Source organism: Ranitomeya imitator, chromosome 2, assembly GCF_032444005.1.
Source record: "Ranitomeya imitator isolate aRanImi1 chromosome 2, aRanImi1.pri, whole genome shotgun sequence".
Taxonomy (NCBI): domain Eukaryota; kingdom Metazoa; phylum Chordata; class Amphibia; order Anura; family Dendrobatidae; genus Ranitomeya; species Ranitomeya imitator.
Genome location: NC_091283.1, coordinates 304,330,401 through 304,348,044, shown reverse-complemented (window position 1 = coordinate 304,348,044; position 17,644 = coordinate 304,330,401). Strand labels below are relative to the sequence as shown.

Genomic DNA, 17,644 nt, shown 5'->3' with positions numbered 1-17,644 from the left:
ATTATTTGAGGTCTGAAAGCACTTTTTTTTCTTTATTTTGACCATTTTTCTGTCAGAAAAAAAAATACTAAATTTATTGCATGGAAATTCAGAGACATGTTGTCAGAAGTTTATAAAATAAAAGAACAAGTTACATTTTACTCACATTTTTTCACAGACCACAAGGTAAAAAATGCAACAATGTAATCAATTCATCGTCAAAAAGCACCATATATAGAAAATAGACTTATTATACACAATAAAACTTAACATTTAATAAATTATCCATAAAATAATGGGCCCAATCGGGCAGGAAAGAAAAAAATCAAACAGACCATTCATTCCAGATAAATACAAAAATTAGTAACAGGTATTGATTAATAACATGTGCTCCAGTATATTGCACATGCCCAGGTGCATTCATGTGTGCTCTTATATACTGCACACCTACTCTTATTGCACCTATTCCCAGGGATTAAGGCATACTGGAAACCTATATACTGTGCCTAGGTAACCCTACTTCTCAGCGGGAGATGGCACCCTATAATCCTGCGCAATTGGTGCCCCCTGCTCAGCGTCGTCTCACCCTGATTGCAACCTATGCTACTTGTAAAGGGGAAATTTAATATATCCTTAATCAGAGTGACACAGATGTATATCAAGACGGGCCTTAACAGGTAACAAATGCTCAAAAAAAAATCACACCAGTGACGACTCCCTTCTCATAATGCAAAATGTATACTAATAAGAAAAAATGTTATTCTCTAAAGTATGTAATTCTCAACGCTTTTCCCCGAAATCGGTTCATCGGGAGACATACGTATTATTTCTCAAAGAGACTTATATGAATAATGATTCAGGAGGATTCAAAAAGATCCACCCTCAGATACAGTGGGGAACAATGTCCATCCATACCCACAGGTATCTATCAGCCTTATGTTCCCTGTATCATGACAGGCTTATATATCAATTACCTCCTCATGTTTCCTGTATCCCCGCTCGTTACGGCGCTCATCGGTTTCATTACTTCCGGGTTGGGGCTCCACAGTTCAGTGTGTCATGTCATGTTTTTTGAGCATTTGTTACCTGTTAAGGCCCGTCTTGATACCTCTGACAGGTAGGGTTACCTAGGCACAGTATATAGGTTTCCAGTATTTCTTAATCCCTGGGAATAGGTGCAAAAAGAGTAGGTGTGCAGTATATTAGAGCAAACATGAATGCACCTGGGCATGTGCAATATATTGGAGCACGTTATCAATCAATACCTGTGACTAATTTTTGTATTTATCTGGAATGAATGGTCTGTTTGATTTTTTTTCTTTCCTGCCCGATTGGGCCCATTAGGGTGATTTATGGAGAGCCTGCATTGAGCGGGGGAGCCATTGCGCAGGATATAGGGTGCCAACCCCCGCGGCAAGGTAGGGGACAGATAGTTGAGAGGTCAAGGATATTGAGCACCCTGTATCTTTTAGTCAAACAACTGACATTGGTCCAAGGTCGTATGTGGGTTGAATTTTTATGGATAATTTATTAAATGTTAAGTTTTATTGTGCATAATAAGTATTTTCTAAACATTTTACTTAAAAATATACCTATAAAGAGAAAAATCAGACAAACTGAACATTTTGCAGTGATCTCTTAATTTTTGTCAGAGCTGTATTTACCACTATTAACAAATCATCCAGACTGTGGCATGGAGTTCAGTAAGCTTCCGACTTGCAGACAGATCCGGGTGCGGGTGATCTCTTCAGACTTGCACGTCCATAGTTTGAGCAAGAAAGTACACAGAGCAGTGGCTATAACTGTGCCTAGAGACTGACTGGCCACCGGCCCCAATGCAGAGACAGTGTCATTAACACAAGGTGCACGGTTACAGCTACCGTTCAGTATTCTCAGAGGGTGAAAGAACCAGCGCCGGCAATGCCCCTTTGACTAAAACCGAATGCTGCCAAGGAGAATAAAGTTCATTTTCTCACAGCAGCTTTTGGCTAACAGCAGGCGCCAGTCAAGTGTTGCAATTAACCATAAGATTACACCCCATCTGCAGGTTAATAGCCTTTTTGCTGGTGACAGGTTCCCTTTAAGAGCTGATTTCCAAGCAAAACATTAACCACATTAAGAACATGAAAAAAGTTTCTCCTCTGTGTGACTGCACTGGTGACTAAGAAGAGATGATTTCTTCACAAAATATTTTACACATTCTGAACATGAGAATGGCTTCTCCCCTGTGTGGGTTCTCTGGTGGCTATCAAGATGCGCTTTCTGGTTAAAACATTTTCCACATTCTGAACACAAAAAAGGCTTCTCCCCTGTATGAATTCTCTGGTGCGTAACAAAATGTGATTTATAGTAAAAACATTTCTCACATTCTGAACATGAGAATGGCTTCACCCCTGTGTGGGTTCTCTGGTGGCTATCAAGATGCGCTTTGCGGTTATAACATTTCCCACATTCTGAACACAAAAAAGGCTTCTCCCCTGTATGGGTTCTCTGGTGGGTGTCAAGAAGTGATTTCCAGTAAAAACATTTACCACATTCTGTACATGAAAAAGGCTTCACCCCCGTGTGGGTTCTCAGGTGGCTTTTAAGATGCGCTTTCTGGTTAAAACATTTCCCACATTCTGAACAGGATAAAGGCTTCTCCCCTGCATGAATTCTCTGGTGCGTAACAAAATCTGAATTCTGGTTAAAACATTTCCCACATTCTGAACATGAAAATGGCTTCTCCCCGGTGTGGGTTCTCTGGTGGATATCAAGATGTGCTTTCCGGTTAAAACATTTCCCACATTCTGAACATGAAAAAGGCTTCTCCCCGGTGTGAGTTCTCGTGTGACTAGCAAGATTTGATTTTTTCCTAAAAGTTTTCCTACAAATGGAACAGGAAAATCTATTCACTGCTGTGTGAATTTTTTGATGTTTAAGAAAACATTTTTTGAGGGGAAAACTACTTTGATGTTCTGAATGTGAAAATGTCTTTGCTTTAGGAACAGTTCTTTTTTTAATGCTTTTTTTGTGAGTTTGATTTTCCTTAGCAGTCGGTAAAGAATCAGAATACAAGTCCTGTTTCAAAGGATCAGATGACTGATCTTTGCTGTGAAGGGATTTTGGTATATCTGGAGTAATGGCAGTCACTTCAATAGAATCTTGGGTGATCTCGCAATCATCTGATTTAAAAATTGAAGATGTCAGCTGTTCCTCTGATCTCCAGGTACAGTCATCTGTCAAGCATAAAACCAATTATTTTTGAATAAAAAATTGTTTACCATTTCTACTTAAAATGTCTGCAAAAATGTCAGGTTATGTAAAAATATTGAATTCACAAAACAATGGCAGTTCACAGTCTAATAAAAAAACCTCATAGCATGAACCAGTAGAGCGTGGTGTTTGTTCATTCTGCCTCCCAAAAAAGGAAACAAAAGCCACCAAACAATGTTATGTAGGTGAAAATAATAACAATACAAGCTTCTACTCATCCCGCAAAAAAACAAGTCCCCACTTCGGTCCATCATTTGTCAATGGAAAAATAGAAGTTTCCTGCTGTTAAAAAGCAACATGACTTCCATAACCAATCCAGCAATATCCAAAGTCAAATCTCCTCCACACTTCTGAGCCTTGCAGTGTGCCATTCCATCCCAGTGTTAGTTGAATTCCAACCAGAGTACACAACATTCTACTTAATGTGCTTCTGATTAGGTGATCACTTGAAAGTATAAAAAACACTGCTGTGGTGTACACAATCCCCTTGCAATAGGACAAGCTGGCTGGCAAAACAAATGCTAATAATATCCCAAAAGTAACAGGAATGAAAAAATAACTTTTAGCCATGTCAAAGGATTTCAAAAGAAAAGAAGGGCTCAATTCTGGCTTTACTAGCAGAGGGACAGAGTAAGCGTTGTGCTGCCTTCATCCTTAAAATTTCTGAGACGGCAGTCCATTACAACAAGGTCAAGCAGCAAACGTTGGGGACAACAAAGCTAAAGACCAATAGAGGGCAAAAACGACTCAAACGATCCTTAAAAGGATGAAAAGCCATAGACATAATATTAGAAAAGGTGTAATTTGTCACAGCCTGTTTAGGCATTTCGTTTTAGAATGTAAACGAGATTCCACCAGTTTAAGACTTATTATATTAGAACAAATATCAGAAACTGTGTCTAATAGGTTCCAAAGACTTGTGAATGAGAAATCCTATTGGATATTTAAACTATCCACGCTTAAACCGGAGGGCCTGAATGAGAGCAAATACGACATAATAGGGGTATCTTTTCAAATAATTCTTAGGTATTTTGGTTGTTGCCATGTATGTTTATGTTTCTTTATATGTATTTTATTGTGCATTCAATATGCATTTTACATCTATTTGTATTGTTTTGTATAAGATGAAAGGTTTCAATACAAAAAACTGTGCATCATAAGTGCGGTTTAATTAATAAATTAAGCAATTGGAGGATATTTAACATCCACAATGTATTATTTATATATGCCTGAGGGAGCTGGTTCACATCGGAAATGTGAAGCATTTTAAAATGAAAGCAATTTTTTATGTTAATTTGTTTTGATGCCCAACTTTATGGCTCTGCACTTGGCAGCGCTTTTTGAAGCCCTGATTTTTTTAATTCTTCCCATATAAGGGATCTTGGAATACAACAGCATCATTACCCTCCAATTTCTCCAAAAGGCCCATCATAATATATTTCCAACTTGTGAGCACATTCTACGTACGCTGTCATTTTACTTTGTAGTTTACGGATCTGGGCAGGTAATGGTCAGCGTCTCCTAATCCCAGGAGGTAGGTGGATCCTCCAGGTTGTAAGTTTTATAGAAAAGGATTTTCAATGCCCAAAGTAAGTAGATCAGTTTTGGGTGGAGGAGAATGTTATGGTCTAGAGGCAAAATGGTGATTACACGATTGTAATATGGTCGGAGTACAACACTGATAAAACAGACAAAGGAGGTGTCTGAGAAGAATCAGTGACTTCTCTGCATTTAGTGGTTACTACTGACCTGGGTTGTCATATGTTGCAATCTCCTCTTTACACCGCTCATCACCCCTCAAATATGTCTCTGTAGTATTAATAGGGGTCTGATCTTCACCCTGAAACATATATATTATAAAAGTCACAGACAGATGGAGAAGTCACATCTATGATCAGCTCTAATCCTGCCATCTCCACCGTTCTCATTACACAAGTATAAAACATATAATACTGGTGGATAAAACAAGACTTAGCAGAAGACCTTCACAGCCGTCTACACATCATAGGGAAGATCTCCTGACACCTTCTCTCCATCTACCTGATGATCCTGAGGAACATTGGGATCTTCTTGTTTACAGTCCTGTGGAAGAAGAGGATGCGGGCATCTCTCTGGTGTTGTCATCTTACTGGATAGATCTGGAGGAAACACATACAGTAACCGAATTCATTTTTTACATACAGATAATTATAGACTGTGTGTATTTAGTCCTATTACCTGGTGATGTGAAGAACTCTGGATCCTCCGTCATCATGATGAATTTGTACAGATCTTTGTGTCCTTCTAAATACTCCCACTCCTCCATGGAGAAATAGATGGCAGCATCCTGACACCTTATAGGAACCTGACACATACAATGATACCGTTATGGCTCCGAACCCTTCTTACTGTATAATATCCCAGCAGTGTCACCTCTCCAGTCAGCAGCTCAATCATCTTGTAGATAAGTTCCAGGATCTTCTGGTCATTAATGTCCTCATATATCAGGGTAGGCCCCGTGATTGGGCTCAGGGGTCTTCTCCATCCCTCAGACACAGGGTCCTGACAGCGCTCACTAGAGGTCTTCTTCACTACTGTGTAATCCTGGTTATGGAGAGAAACAAATAGATCTCAGTACAGACATTCCCAGAGTCCTCACCTCTCCAGTTCTGTCCATCTGTCATTCCCATAGATAATGATGTAATGTGACGTCATCAGAATATCTCACCTCTCCAGTAAGACGGAAGAGAATCTCTAGGGTGAGGTGTAATATCTTCTCCGCCATCTTGTCTCTGTCCATATCCATCTTTGATGGGTAATACAGAAAAATTCTCTTATATAGAAGATCTTCACTGAGAGGATCCGATATTGTAGAGACCTGAGAAGATGAGCTGATGTAACAGCATAAAAATCCTGTGTAATAATGCGATTACTGGAGAAAATAAGCGAAACATATGAGATTTGTTATTATACAGTATTTAGTTTCCTTCTTTACATCTACTAATAAAACCTATATATTTAGGCCACAGACAACAAGCAGTTTCTTCCTCGGAGTCGGCAGCTGAATACGTTTCTCATAGACTCATCTTCCATAACGCTAATTCTTGTCTCATTTACCGACACTAGAATCGGCATTAGCAATACTGCAGGAGATATTCATTACACGTGACAGGAGAAATAACTACTTTATTGTGAGGACGACATCATCTTCTACTACGGCTCTAGAAACATATTTGGCCAGAGTTCATCACTGACTCCATCCCCACCGGCCGTCTATATGAAGGTTTCCCGTCTTCCCCGCACTGTAATCTTCTATTACGTTAGATCTCAGGTCTGATTCACACACAGAAGTTTGAGGCTTTTATAAAAGCTTGTTTGTTTGCACAAACACTGTGGACAGAAGTTATCTGATACCAAAGTCTCCATGTACAGTGTCTCATGGGGTTTATTTCTTCCCTAAAGGTACCTTCACATTAAGCGACGCTGCAGCGATACCGACAACGATCCGGATCGCTGCAGCGTCGCTGTTTGGTCGCTGGAGAGCTGTCACACAGACCGCTCTCCAGCGACCAACGATGCAGGTAACCAGGGTAAACATCGGGTAACTAAGCGCAGGGCCGCGCTTAGTAACCCGATGTTTACCCTGGTTACCATCCTAACAGTAAAAAAAACAACCACTACATACTTACCTAACGCTGTCTGTCCTCCAGCGCTGTGCTTCTCTGCTCTCCTCCTGCACTGGCTGTGAGCACAGCAGCCGGAAAGCAGAGCGGTGACGTCACCGCTCTGCTTTCCGGCTGACCGACGCTCACAGCCAGTACAGGAGGAGAGCAGAGCACAGCGCTGGAGGACAGACAGCGTTAGGTAAGTATGTAGTGTTTGTTTTTTTTACTGTTAGGATGGTAACCAGGGTAAACATCGGGTTACTAAGCGCGGCCCTGCGCTTAGTTACCCGATGTTTACCCTGGTTACCAGCGAAGACATCGCTGAATCGGTGTCACACACGCCGATTCAGCGATGTCAGCGGGAGAGCCAGCGACCAAAGAAAGGTCTGGCCCTCTAGCCCCGACCAACGACATCACAGCAGGATTCTGATCGCTGCTGTGTGTCAAACTAAACGATATCGCTAGCGAGGACGCTGCAACGTCACGGATTGCTAGCGATATCGTTTAGTGTGAAGGTACCTTTAGGCTGTCCTATATTACACGGAAACACCAGAAAACAAAACAGATATTAACCCCTTCATGATATGCACCGTACATGTGTGGAGCATGTCAGGTCTCCCTGTTTGATGTATGCTCAGGCGCTGAGCCCACATCTTTTCCGGAACATGTCAGTTGTTTTCAACAGCTGATTTGTTTCCCTAACAGCCGCGGATTGAATCGTGATCCACCCATGGCTGTTAACCTGTTAAATGCTGCTGTCAATCTCTGACAGCAGCATTTATCACAATCACGCCAAAGCACGTCACTAACATGATTGCGGGTCACCGATGGGTTGGCATGACAATCCGGGGTCTGCAGGAGAACCCTGTGGTTGTCACTGCCGGATAGCTATGAGCGCTGGGCCAGCCATCGGCGCTCACAGCAAGTGAACATTTCTGCTACACAGAGCAGGGCTGAAGCACTGTTCTGTGTAGCACAAGTGATCGGATGATCACAGCTTCCAGTCTCCCATGGAGATTACTGAAACAAGTGTAAAGTAAAATTCAAAAATGTTTTTTAAAAATATAAAATATATACTGTATATAAAAGTTTAAATGACCCCATTAAAAAACAAAAAATACATATATTTGGTATCGCTTAGTTCATTACTGCCTAACCTATCAATATATAAAAAGAATTCACCTGATCTCTAAACGGCGTAACGACAAAGTAAAGACGAAAGAATTACATTTTTGTGGTCGCCGCAACATTGCATTAAAATGCAATAACAAGCAAAACATTGTATCTACACAAAAATTGTATCAATAAAAACGTCAGCTCGGCACACAAACAAGAAGCCGTCACCCATAGGGATGAGCGAGCACTAAAATGCTCGAATGCTCGTGTCGAGCAAATTGGAATACTCGGGTACTCGACCCGAGCAACAAGCCCAATGTAAGTCTATGGGAAACAGTATTTTTACTGCGATCTCCCCGGGGGTCCTTTTAAAGGTCTAAAAATGTCTGAAAATGATGGAAACACTGCTCAAATGACACAGGAACATAATGGGAATCGCCCCTTGTTAAATATGCTTATTTCGCACATTTATTTAATCAGGACTCTTTACCAGATATGATACTCTTAAAGAAAAATGTCATGATATTTTCATAAAAATTGTAGTAGTTTATTGGATTGCCCACAAAAAAAACCACATTGCAACAAAACATAAAATAGGTGAAGTAGTTACAAAGAGATTGTCAATTTTTCCGTATCAACGTTTGTTCCCCATCTTTAATGGTAAATGGCGTCTGTCCCTGTCATAAAGTATGGTAGTAGTCATCCTTGATAACTGACATACCAGTTGTCCATTCCATCTGTGTGAAGTCTGGAGTCCATAGAGAGTGAAGGAGAAGGCAGGAGGAGGCCCTAAGTGACCGCCCGCCCTCCTAAGAGCTGTGGATTATATATGTCCCATAGAACACGTGTGCTCTCTATACGGTGTTAACTTCAATTAATATTTAACACCCCTGGAAGCATTTCTGACTCCTAGGTCACAGCTGTAAGCAATGTTGTCAGAGTTTCATGCCATTTTTACAGGTGCACCAAAAACATACAAAAACTAAACCGAAATGTTAAGGTACATCCTTTCCAGGGTAATGACTTGTACAGTCATGGCCAAAAGTATTGATACCCCTGCAATTCTGTCAGATAATACTCAGTTTCTTCCTGAAAATAATGTAAACACAAATTATTTGGTATCTTCATTTAATTTGTCTTAAATGAAAAAACACAAAAGAGAATGAAGCAAAAAGCAAAACATTGATCATTTCACACAAAACTCCAAAAATGGGCCAGACAAAAGTATTGGCACCCTCAGCCTAATACTTGGTTGCACAACCTTTAGCCAAAATAACTGCGACCAACCGCTTCCGGTAACCATCAATGAGTTTCTTACAATGCTCTGCTGGAATTTTAGACCATTCTTCTTTGGCAAACTGCTCCAGGTCCCTGATATTTGAAGGGTGCCTTCTCCAAACTGCCATTTTAGATCTCTCCACAGGTGTTCTATGGGATTCAGGTCTGGACTCATTGCCGGCCACCATAGAAGTATCCAGTGCTTTCTCTCAAACCATTTTCTAGTGCTTTTTGAAGTGTGTTTTGGGTCATTGTCCTGCTGGAAGACCCATGACCTCTGAGGGAGACCCAGCTTTCTCTCACTGGGCCCTACATTATGCTGCAAAATTTGTTGGTAGTCTTCAGATTTCATAATGCCATGCACATGGTCAAGCAGTACAGTGCCAGAGGCACCAAAGCAACCCCAAAACATCAGGGAACCTCCGCCATGTTTGACTGTAGGGACCGTGTTCTTTTCTTTGAATGCCTCTTTTTTTCTCCTGTAAACTCTATGTTGATGCCTTTGCCCAAAAAGCTCTGCTTTTGTCTCAATTGACCAGAGAACATTCTTCCAAAACGTTTTCAGGTAAGTTTTGGCAAACTCCAGCCTGGCTTTGTTATGTCTCGGGGTAAGAAGTGGCGTCTTCCTGGGTCTCCTACCATACAGTCCCTTTTCATTCAGATGCCGACGGATAGTATGGGTTGACACTGTTGAACCCTCGGACTGCAGGGAAGCTTGAACTTGTTTGGATGTTAGTCGAGGTTCTTTATCCAACATCTGCACAATCTTTCCGTCCACATCTAGGGAGGTTATCCACAGTGCCATGGGATTTAAACTTCTTGATGACACTGCGCACGGTAGACACAGGAACATTCAGGTCTTTGGAGATGGACTTGTAGCCTCGAGATTGGTCATGCTTCCTCACAATTTGGTTTCTCAAGTCCTCAGACAGTTCTTTGGTCTTCTTTCTTTTCTCCATGCTCAATGTGGCACACACAAGGGCACAGGACAGAGGTTGAGTCAACTTTAATCCATGTCAACTGGCTGCAAGTGCGATTTAGTTATTGCCAACACCTGTTAGGTGCCACAGGTAAGTTACAGGTGCTGTTAATTACACAAATTAGAGAATGATCACATGATTTTTCAAACAGTGCCAATACTTTTATCCACCCCTTTTTGGTGTGGAATTATATCCAATTTGGCTTTAGGACAATTCTTTTTGTGTTTTTTAATTTAAGACAAATTAAATGAAGATAATAATACCAAATAATTTGTATTATCTGACAGAATTGCAGGTGTGTCAATACTTTTGGCCATGACTGTATATAAGGCAAAATAATTACCCACAGACAAAAATGTTTCTCCACCACTTGGGCTATGTTCACAATCAGCGTATTTTATGCGTTTTTTAACTTTTACAATGCATTCACTGGGAAATGTCATTGTAACATTTAACAACCCAGCTGGCCATGTGATGTGTGACACATAAGGAGACACATCTTGTTTCATTTATGAAAGAGGGACTCAGTCACAAAGCCTATTTTTACAGGGGCATCAGGCAACATTAATATTCTTAAAGGGCCATTATTAAACAGTGGGTCTCCTATGCTGTTATTGCCTATGAAGTGAGTGGCTGGGCAGCCAACAATTACAATGCACCCCAATACCCCTTTCACGAGAGGTACAGGAGGGATTCCTGAAAAAATGTTGCATTGAATGCAAGGCCTGCCCTGCTACCAAGTTATATGCACCCCAAGAAGCCTTTGAACCCAGGTATTGGATGGCCACAGGAAAACCCACTTCACATTCTTCAGTTGGTCCTGCCATACTGTTTCCTTATGCCTTGAATGCAAGTTCCGCCTTAACCCAAATTTGCACGCACCCCAATCCCCCTTGGAAGAAACATGGAGTAGGGCCTCAAAAATACTGTAACATTACAAAGGAGCGGGTCTACTAAATTTGTAATGCCCATACACCAAGTGTATGGACTGACAAACATTTCCCAATGGGGGGGTTACATTTAAAAAAAATTATTTATGAGGATCATAGATGTCCTTGGCCAAAACTTGAATGGCTGTAGCAGCACAGAACACATTCACCATGGTGTTCTAGTGGCAGAGAATAATGACATGTGGAGGAAGTCATTATAAGCTAGGCCCAATGTTAAGAAGCATGTCTCCTAGACTTCTAATGTCCGTTTTTTTACAGCTGAGATACGCAGAAAAGTTCCTGAACAGTGATCCATATTCAATGCGAGGATGCGATTTTGTCTCCAAAAAAATATCCGTGCGTCATCCGTACGGCGAGAATCTCACCGGCTTGCAAAATGGACATATAATGGATCCATGGGCTCAAATATTTGTGAAAACGTGTGTGTGTGTGTGTGTGTATATATATATATATATATATACAGTGGGGCAAAAAAGTATTTAGTCAGTCAGCAATAGTGCAAGTTCCACCACTTAAAAAGATGAGAGGCGTCTGTAATTTACATCATAGGTAGACCTCAACTATGGGAGACAAACTGAGAAAAAAAAATCCAGAAAATCACATTGTCTGTTTTTTTAACAATTTATTTGCATATTATGGTGGAAAATAAGTATTTGGTCAGAAACAAACAATCAACATTTCTGGCTCTCACAGACCTGTAACTTCTTCTTTAAGAGTCTCCTCTTTCCTCCACTCATTACCTGTAGTAATGGCACCTGTTTAAACTTGTTATCAGTATAAAAAGACACCTGGGCACACCCTCAAACAGTCTGACTCCAAACTCCACTATGGTGAAGACCAAAGAGCTGTCAAAGGACACCAGAAACAAAATTGTAGCCCTGCACCAGGCTTGGAAGACTGAATCTGCAATAGCCAACCAGCTTGGAGTGAAGAAATCAACAGTGGGAGCAATAATTAGAAAATGGAAGACATACAAGACCACTGATAATCTCCCTCGATCTGGAGCTCCACGCAAAATCCCACCCCATGGGGTCAGAATGATCACAAGAACGGTGAGCAAAAATCCCAGAACCACGCGGGGGGACCTAGTGAATGAAATGCAGAGAGCTGGGACCAATGTAACAAGGTCTACCATAAGTAACACACTACGCCACCATGGACTCAGATCCTGCAGTGCCAGACGTGTCCCACTGCTTAAGCCAGTACATGTCCGGGCCCGTCTGAAGTTTGCTAGAGAGCATTTGGATGATCCAGAGGAGTTTTGGGAGAATGTCCTATGGTCTGATGAAACCAAACTGGAACTGTTTGGTAGAAACACAACTTGTCGTGTTTGGAGGAAAAAGAATACTGAGTTGCATCCATCAAACACCATACCTACTGTAAAGCATGGTGGTGGAAACATCATGCTTTGGGGCTGTTTCTCTGCAAAGGGGCCAGGACGACTGATCCAGGTACATGAAAGAATGAATGGGGCCATGTATCGTGAGATTTTGAGTGCAAACCTCCTTCCATCAGCAAGGGTATTGAAGATGAAACGTGGCTGGGTCTTTCAACATTACATTGATCCAAAGCACACCGCCAGGGCAACGAAGGAGTGGCTTCGTAAGAAGCATTTCAAGGTCCTGGAGTGGCCTAGCCAGTCTCCAAATCTCAACCCTATAGAAAACCTTTGGAGGGAGTTGAAAGTCCGTGTTGCCAAGCAAAAAGCCAAAAACATCACTGCTCTAGAGGAGATCTGCATGGAGGAATGGGCCAACATACCAACAACAGTGTGTGGCAACCTTGTGAAGACTTACAGAAAACGTTTGACCTCTGTCATTGCCAACAAAGGATATATTACAAAGTATTGAGATGAAATTTTGTTTCTGACCAAATACTTATTTTCCACCATAATATGCAAATAAAATGTTAAAAAAACAGACAATGTGATTTTCTGGATTTTTTTTTCTCAGTTTGTCTCCTATAGTTGAGGTCTACCTATGATGTAAATTACAGACGCCTCTCATCTTTTTAAGTGGTGGAACTTGCACTATTGCTGACTGACTAAATACTTTTTTGCCCCACTGTATATATATATATATATATACATATATATACACACACACACACACAGTACAGAAGTAAAGTTTGGACACACCTTCTCATTCAGAGATTTTTCTGTATTTACATGAGTATGAAAATTGTACATTCACACTGAAGGCTTCAAAACTATGAATTAACACATGTGGAATTATATACTTAACAAAAAAGTGTGATTGTGTATGAATGGCCACAGGCACAACACCAAAAAAGGTTTTTTAAAACAGTCTGTCCAGACACCTTCTGGTCAAACATCACAAAAAATTTGACAAAGGTAACCCCTGTGGAGCAAATACCACAGAATGACATCAACAGAATCCAGAAATTAAATAGAAAGGAGTCCTATTGGATTTTCCGATTAAAAACCTTATATCCCGATGGCCTCAATGAAACAGTGGAAAATGTATAGAGATTCGCAATGGAGAGGGGAGGAGGAGGGAGAGGGATAAGAGGTAAATGAAAGATGAAGGGAATAAGGGAGAGAAGAAAAGAGAAAAAGGAGTAAAGAATTAAAAAAAAAAAAAAAAGTATATATATATATACAGTGGGGCAAAAAAGTATTTAGTCAGTCAGCAATAGTGCAAGTTCCACCACTTAAAAAGATGAGAGGCGTCTGTAATTTACATCATAGGTAGACCTCAACTATGGGAGACAAACTGAGAAAAAAAAATCCAGTAAATCACATTGTCTGTTTTTTTATCATTTTATTTGCATATTATGGTGGAAAATAAGTATTTGGTCAGAAACAAAATTTCATCTCAATACTTTGTAATATATCCTTTGTTGGCAATGACAGAGGTCAAACGTTTTCTGTAAGTCTTCACAAGGTTGCCACACACTGTTGTTGGTATGTTGGCCCATTCCTCCATGCAGATCTCCTCTAGAGCAGTGATGTTTTTGGCTTTTCACTTGGCAACACAGACTTTCAACTCCCTCCAAAGGTTTTCTATAGGGTTGAGATCTGGAGACTGGCTAGGCCACTCCAGGAACTTGAAATGCTTCTTACGAAGCCACTCCTTCGTTGCCCTGGCGGTGTGCTTTGGATCATTGTCATGTTGAAAGACCCAGCCACGTTTCATCTTCAATGCCCTTGCTGATGGAAGGAGGTTTGCACTCAAAATCTCACGATACATGGCCCCATTCATTCTTTCATGTACCCGGATCAGTCGTCCTGGCCCCTTTGCAGAGAAACAGCCCCAAAGCATGATGTTTCCACCACCATGCTTTACAGTAGGTATGGTGTTTGATGGATGCAACTCAGTATTCTTTTTCCTCCAAACACGACAAGTTGTGTTTCTACCAAACAGTTCCAGTTTGGTTTCATCAGACCATAGGACATTCTCCCAAAACTCCTCTGGATCATCCAAATGCTCTCTAGCAAACTTCAGATGGGCCCGGACATGTACTGGCTTAAGCAGTGGGACACGTCTGGCACTGCAGGATCTGAGTCCATGGTGGCGCAGTGTGTTACTTATGGTAGGCCTTGTTACATTGGTCCCAGCTCTCTGCAGTTCATTCACTAGGTCCCCCCGCGTGGTTCTGGGATTTTTGCTCACCGTTCTTGTGATCATTCTGACCCCACGGGGTGGGATTTTTCGTGGAGCCCCAGATCGAGGGAGATTATCAGTGGTCTTGTATGTCTTCCATTTTCTAATTATTGCTCCCACTGTTGATTTCTTCACTCCAAGCTGGTTGGCTATTGCAGATTCAGTCTTCCCAGGCTGGTGCAGGGCTACAATTTTGTTTCTGGTGTCCTTTGACAGCTCTTTGGTCTTCACCATAGTGGAGTTTGGAGTCAGACTGTTTGAGGGTGTGCACAGGTGTCTTTTTATACTGATAACAAGTTTAAACAGGTGCCATTACTACAGGTAATGAGTGGAGGAAAGAGGAGACTCTTAAAGAAGAAGTTACAGGTCTGTGAGAGCCAGAAATCTTGATTGTTTGTTTCTGACCAAATACTTATTTTCCACCATAATATGCAAATAAATTGTTAAAAAAACAGACAATGTGATTTTCTGGATTTTTTTTTCTCACTTTGTCTCCCATAGTTGAGGTCTACCTATGATGTAAATTACAGACGCCTCTCATCTTTTTAAGTGGTGGAACTTGCACTATTGCTGACTGACTAAATACTTTTTTGCCCCACTGTATGTATGTATGTGCGTATAAGTATATGTATATTTTCTCCCTTCTGAATTCTGCTATAATGTCATGTAATTGAATTGTTTTATAAATATCTGTGGAAAGGATTACAGGATCCACTGTGTAATTTTGCATTTTATAATGTGCTTCGCATATGTATTAATTTATTTATTCATTTTATTTTTATTTTTCATTTTTTATTATTTTCTCCTTTCCTAACTTTTAAATTTTAAATTTTGCTAAGACGATATGTAATTTAATTGTTTTTTAAATACTTTTTGAAAGGATTTACTGTGTAACTTTACATTTTATAATATGTCTTGTATATTTATATATATATATATATATTTTTTTTTAATTATACTAGGATTGGTTTAAGATCACACTGACTCACTTGGGGTGGAGTGTTAATCCTAATCAATTCAGGCACACCCCTTCTATGTGTTAGGAATCAGCAGTCTATAAAGATAACTTTCTTGTAAAACATTTTTAAAAGCACATATAATACCTGATGAAGGCCGTTGTGGGCTGAAACGCGTTGTTTTGTTCTTATTAAAGTGTCCTAATAAATTTGGTACTGAGCAAATTATCTCAACCTTCAAACTATCCTTGTCTTCCGGAAGCGCCTAGAAAGGAAATTTTTTTTTTCTCTAACCTTTGTATTCACATGCAATCTTTGGATCAAGGCTGGCATAGTTCCTGCAATAGTGCTGCATACCGGAATATTATAAGGCGTGGATCCATCATACGGATCAATTGAATGTACATACAAGACATCCAAAGGGTGAGTGCAACAATATATATTTCTTGCTGTGAATATACATCTACACTTAGACTCTGCGCCCCTTGTCTCCCTTTTTATATATCCTTCCGATATCCTTGTAACAATAAAGTGTGAAACAGATGAAAATATGCTTATATTCTAGGTTCTTCAAAGTAGCCACCTTTTGCTCAGATTACTGATTTGCACACTCTTGGCATTCTCTTGATAAGCTTCAAGAGGTAGTCACCGGAAATGTTCTTCCAACAGTCTTGCAGGAGTTCCCAGAGATGCTTAGCCCTTGTTAGCCAACTCGATTTGGTTCAGGTCTGGTGACTCTGGAGGCCAGGTCATCTGATGTAGCACCCCATCACTCTCCTTCTTGGTCAAATAGCCCTTACACAGCCTGGAGTTGTGTTTGGGGTCATTGTCCTGTTGAACAATAAATGATGGTCCAACTAAACGCAAACCGGATGGAATAGCATGCCGCTGCAAGATGCTGTGGTAGCCGTACTGGTTCAGTATGCCTTCAACTTTGAAAAAATCCCCAACAGTGTCACCAATAAAGCACCCCCACACCATCACACCTCCTCCTCCATGCTTCACGGTGGGAACCAGGCATGTAGAGTCCATCTGTTCACCTTTTCTGCATCACACAAAGACATGGTGGTTGGATACAAAGATCTCAAATTTGGACTCATCAGACCAAAGCACAGATTTCCACTGGTCTAATGTCCATTCCTTGTGTTCTTTAGCCCAAACAAGTCTCTTCTGCTTGTTGCCTGTCCTTAGCAGTGGTTTCCTAGCAGCTATTTTACCATGAAGGCCTGCTGCACAAAGTCTCCTCTTAACAGTTGTTGTAGAGCTGTGTCTGCTGCTAGAACTCTGTGTGGCACTGACCTGGTCTCTAATCTGAGCTGCTGTTAACCTGCGATTTCTGAGGCTGGTGACTCGGATACACTTATCCTCAGTAGCAGGGGTGACTCTTGGTCTTCATTTCCTGGGGCGGTCCTCATGAGAGCCAGTTTCCTTGTAGCGCTTGATGGTTTTTGCAACTGCACTTTTTCGGACTGACTGACCTTCATTTCTTAAAGTAATGATGGCCACTCGTTTTTCCTTTACTTAGCTCTTTTCTTGCCATAATACAAATTCTAACAGTCTATTCAGTAGGACTATCAGCTGTGTATCCACCAGACTTCTGCACAACACAACTGATGGTCCCAACCCCATTTATAAGGCAAGACATCACACTTATTAAACTTGAAAGGGCACACCTGTAAAGTGAAAACCATTCCCGGTGACTACCTCTTGAAGCTCATCAAGAGAATGCCAAGAGTGTGCAAAGCAGTCATCAAAGCAAAAGGTGGCTACTTTGAAGTACCTAGAATATAAGACATATTTTCAGTTGTTTCACACTTTTTTTACTAAGTATATAATTCCACATGTGTTAATTCATAGTTT

General features: G+C 40.8%; 1 protein-coding gene across 1 annotated transcript in view; it reads right to left on the bottom strand.

Moving 5' to 3' along the window:
- Positions 1 to 452: 452 nt before the first annotated feature.
- The window catches only part of LOC138666962 (oocyte zinc finger protein XlCOF22-like), a 38,505-nt gene continuing 21,313 nt past the window's right edge, over positions 453 to 17,644 (bottom strand). The window contains exons 3-8 of the mRNA XM_069755169.1: positions 5,942 to 6,145; positions 5,647 to 5,817; positions 5,452 to 5,578; positions 5,275 to 5,372; positions 4,984 to 5,074; positions 453 to 3,197 (exon numbers count right to left, since the gene is read on the bottom strand). Of these exons, the coding sequence (XP_069611270.1) occupies positions 2,095 to 3,197; positions 4,984 to 5,074; positions 5,275 to 5,372; positions 5,452 to 5,578; positions 5,647 to 5,817; positions 5,942 to 6,019 (1,668 nt within the window). The 5' untranslated portion in view covers positions 6,020 to 6,145 and the 3' untranslated portion in view covers positions 453 to 2,094. The remainder of the gene's footprint in view (positions 3,198 to 4,983; positions 5,075 to 5,274; positions 5,373 to 5,451; positions 5,579 to 5,646; positions 5,818 to 5,941; positions 6,146 to 17,644) is intronic.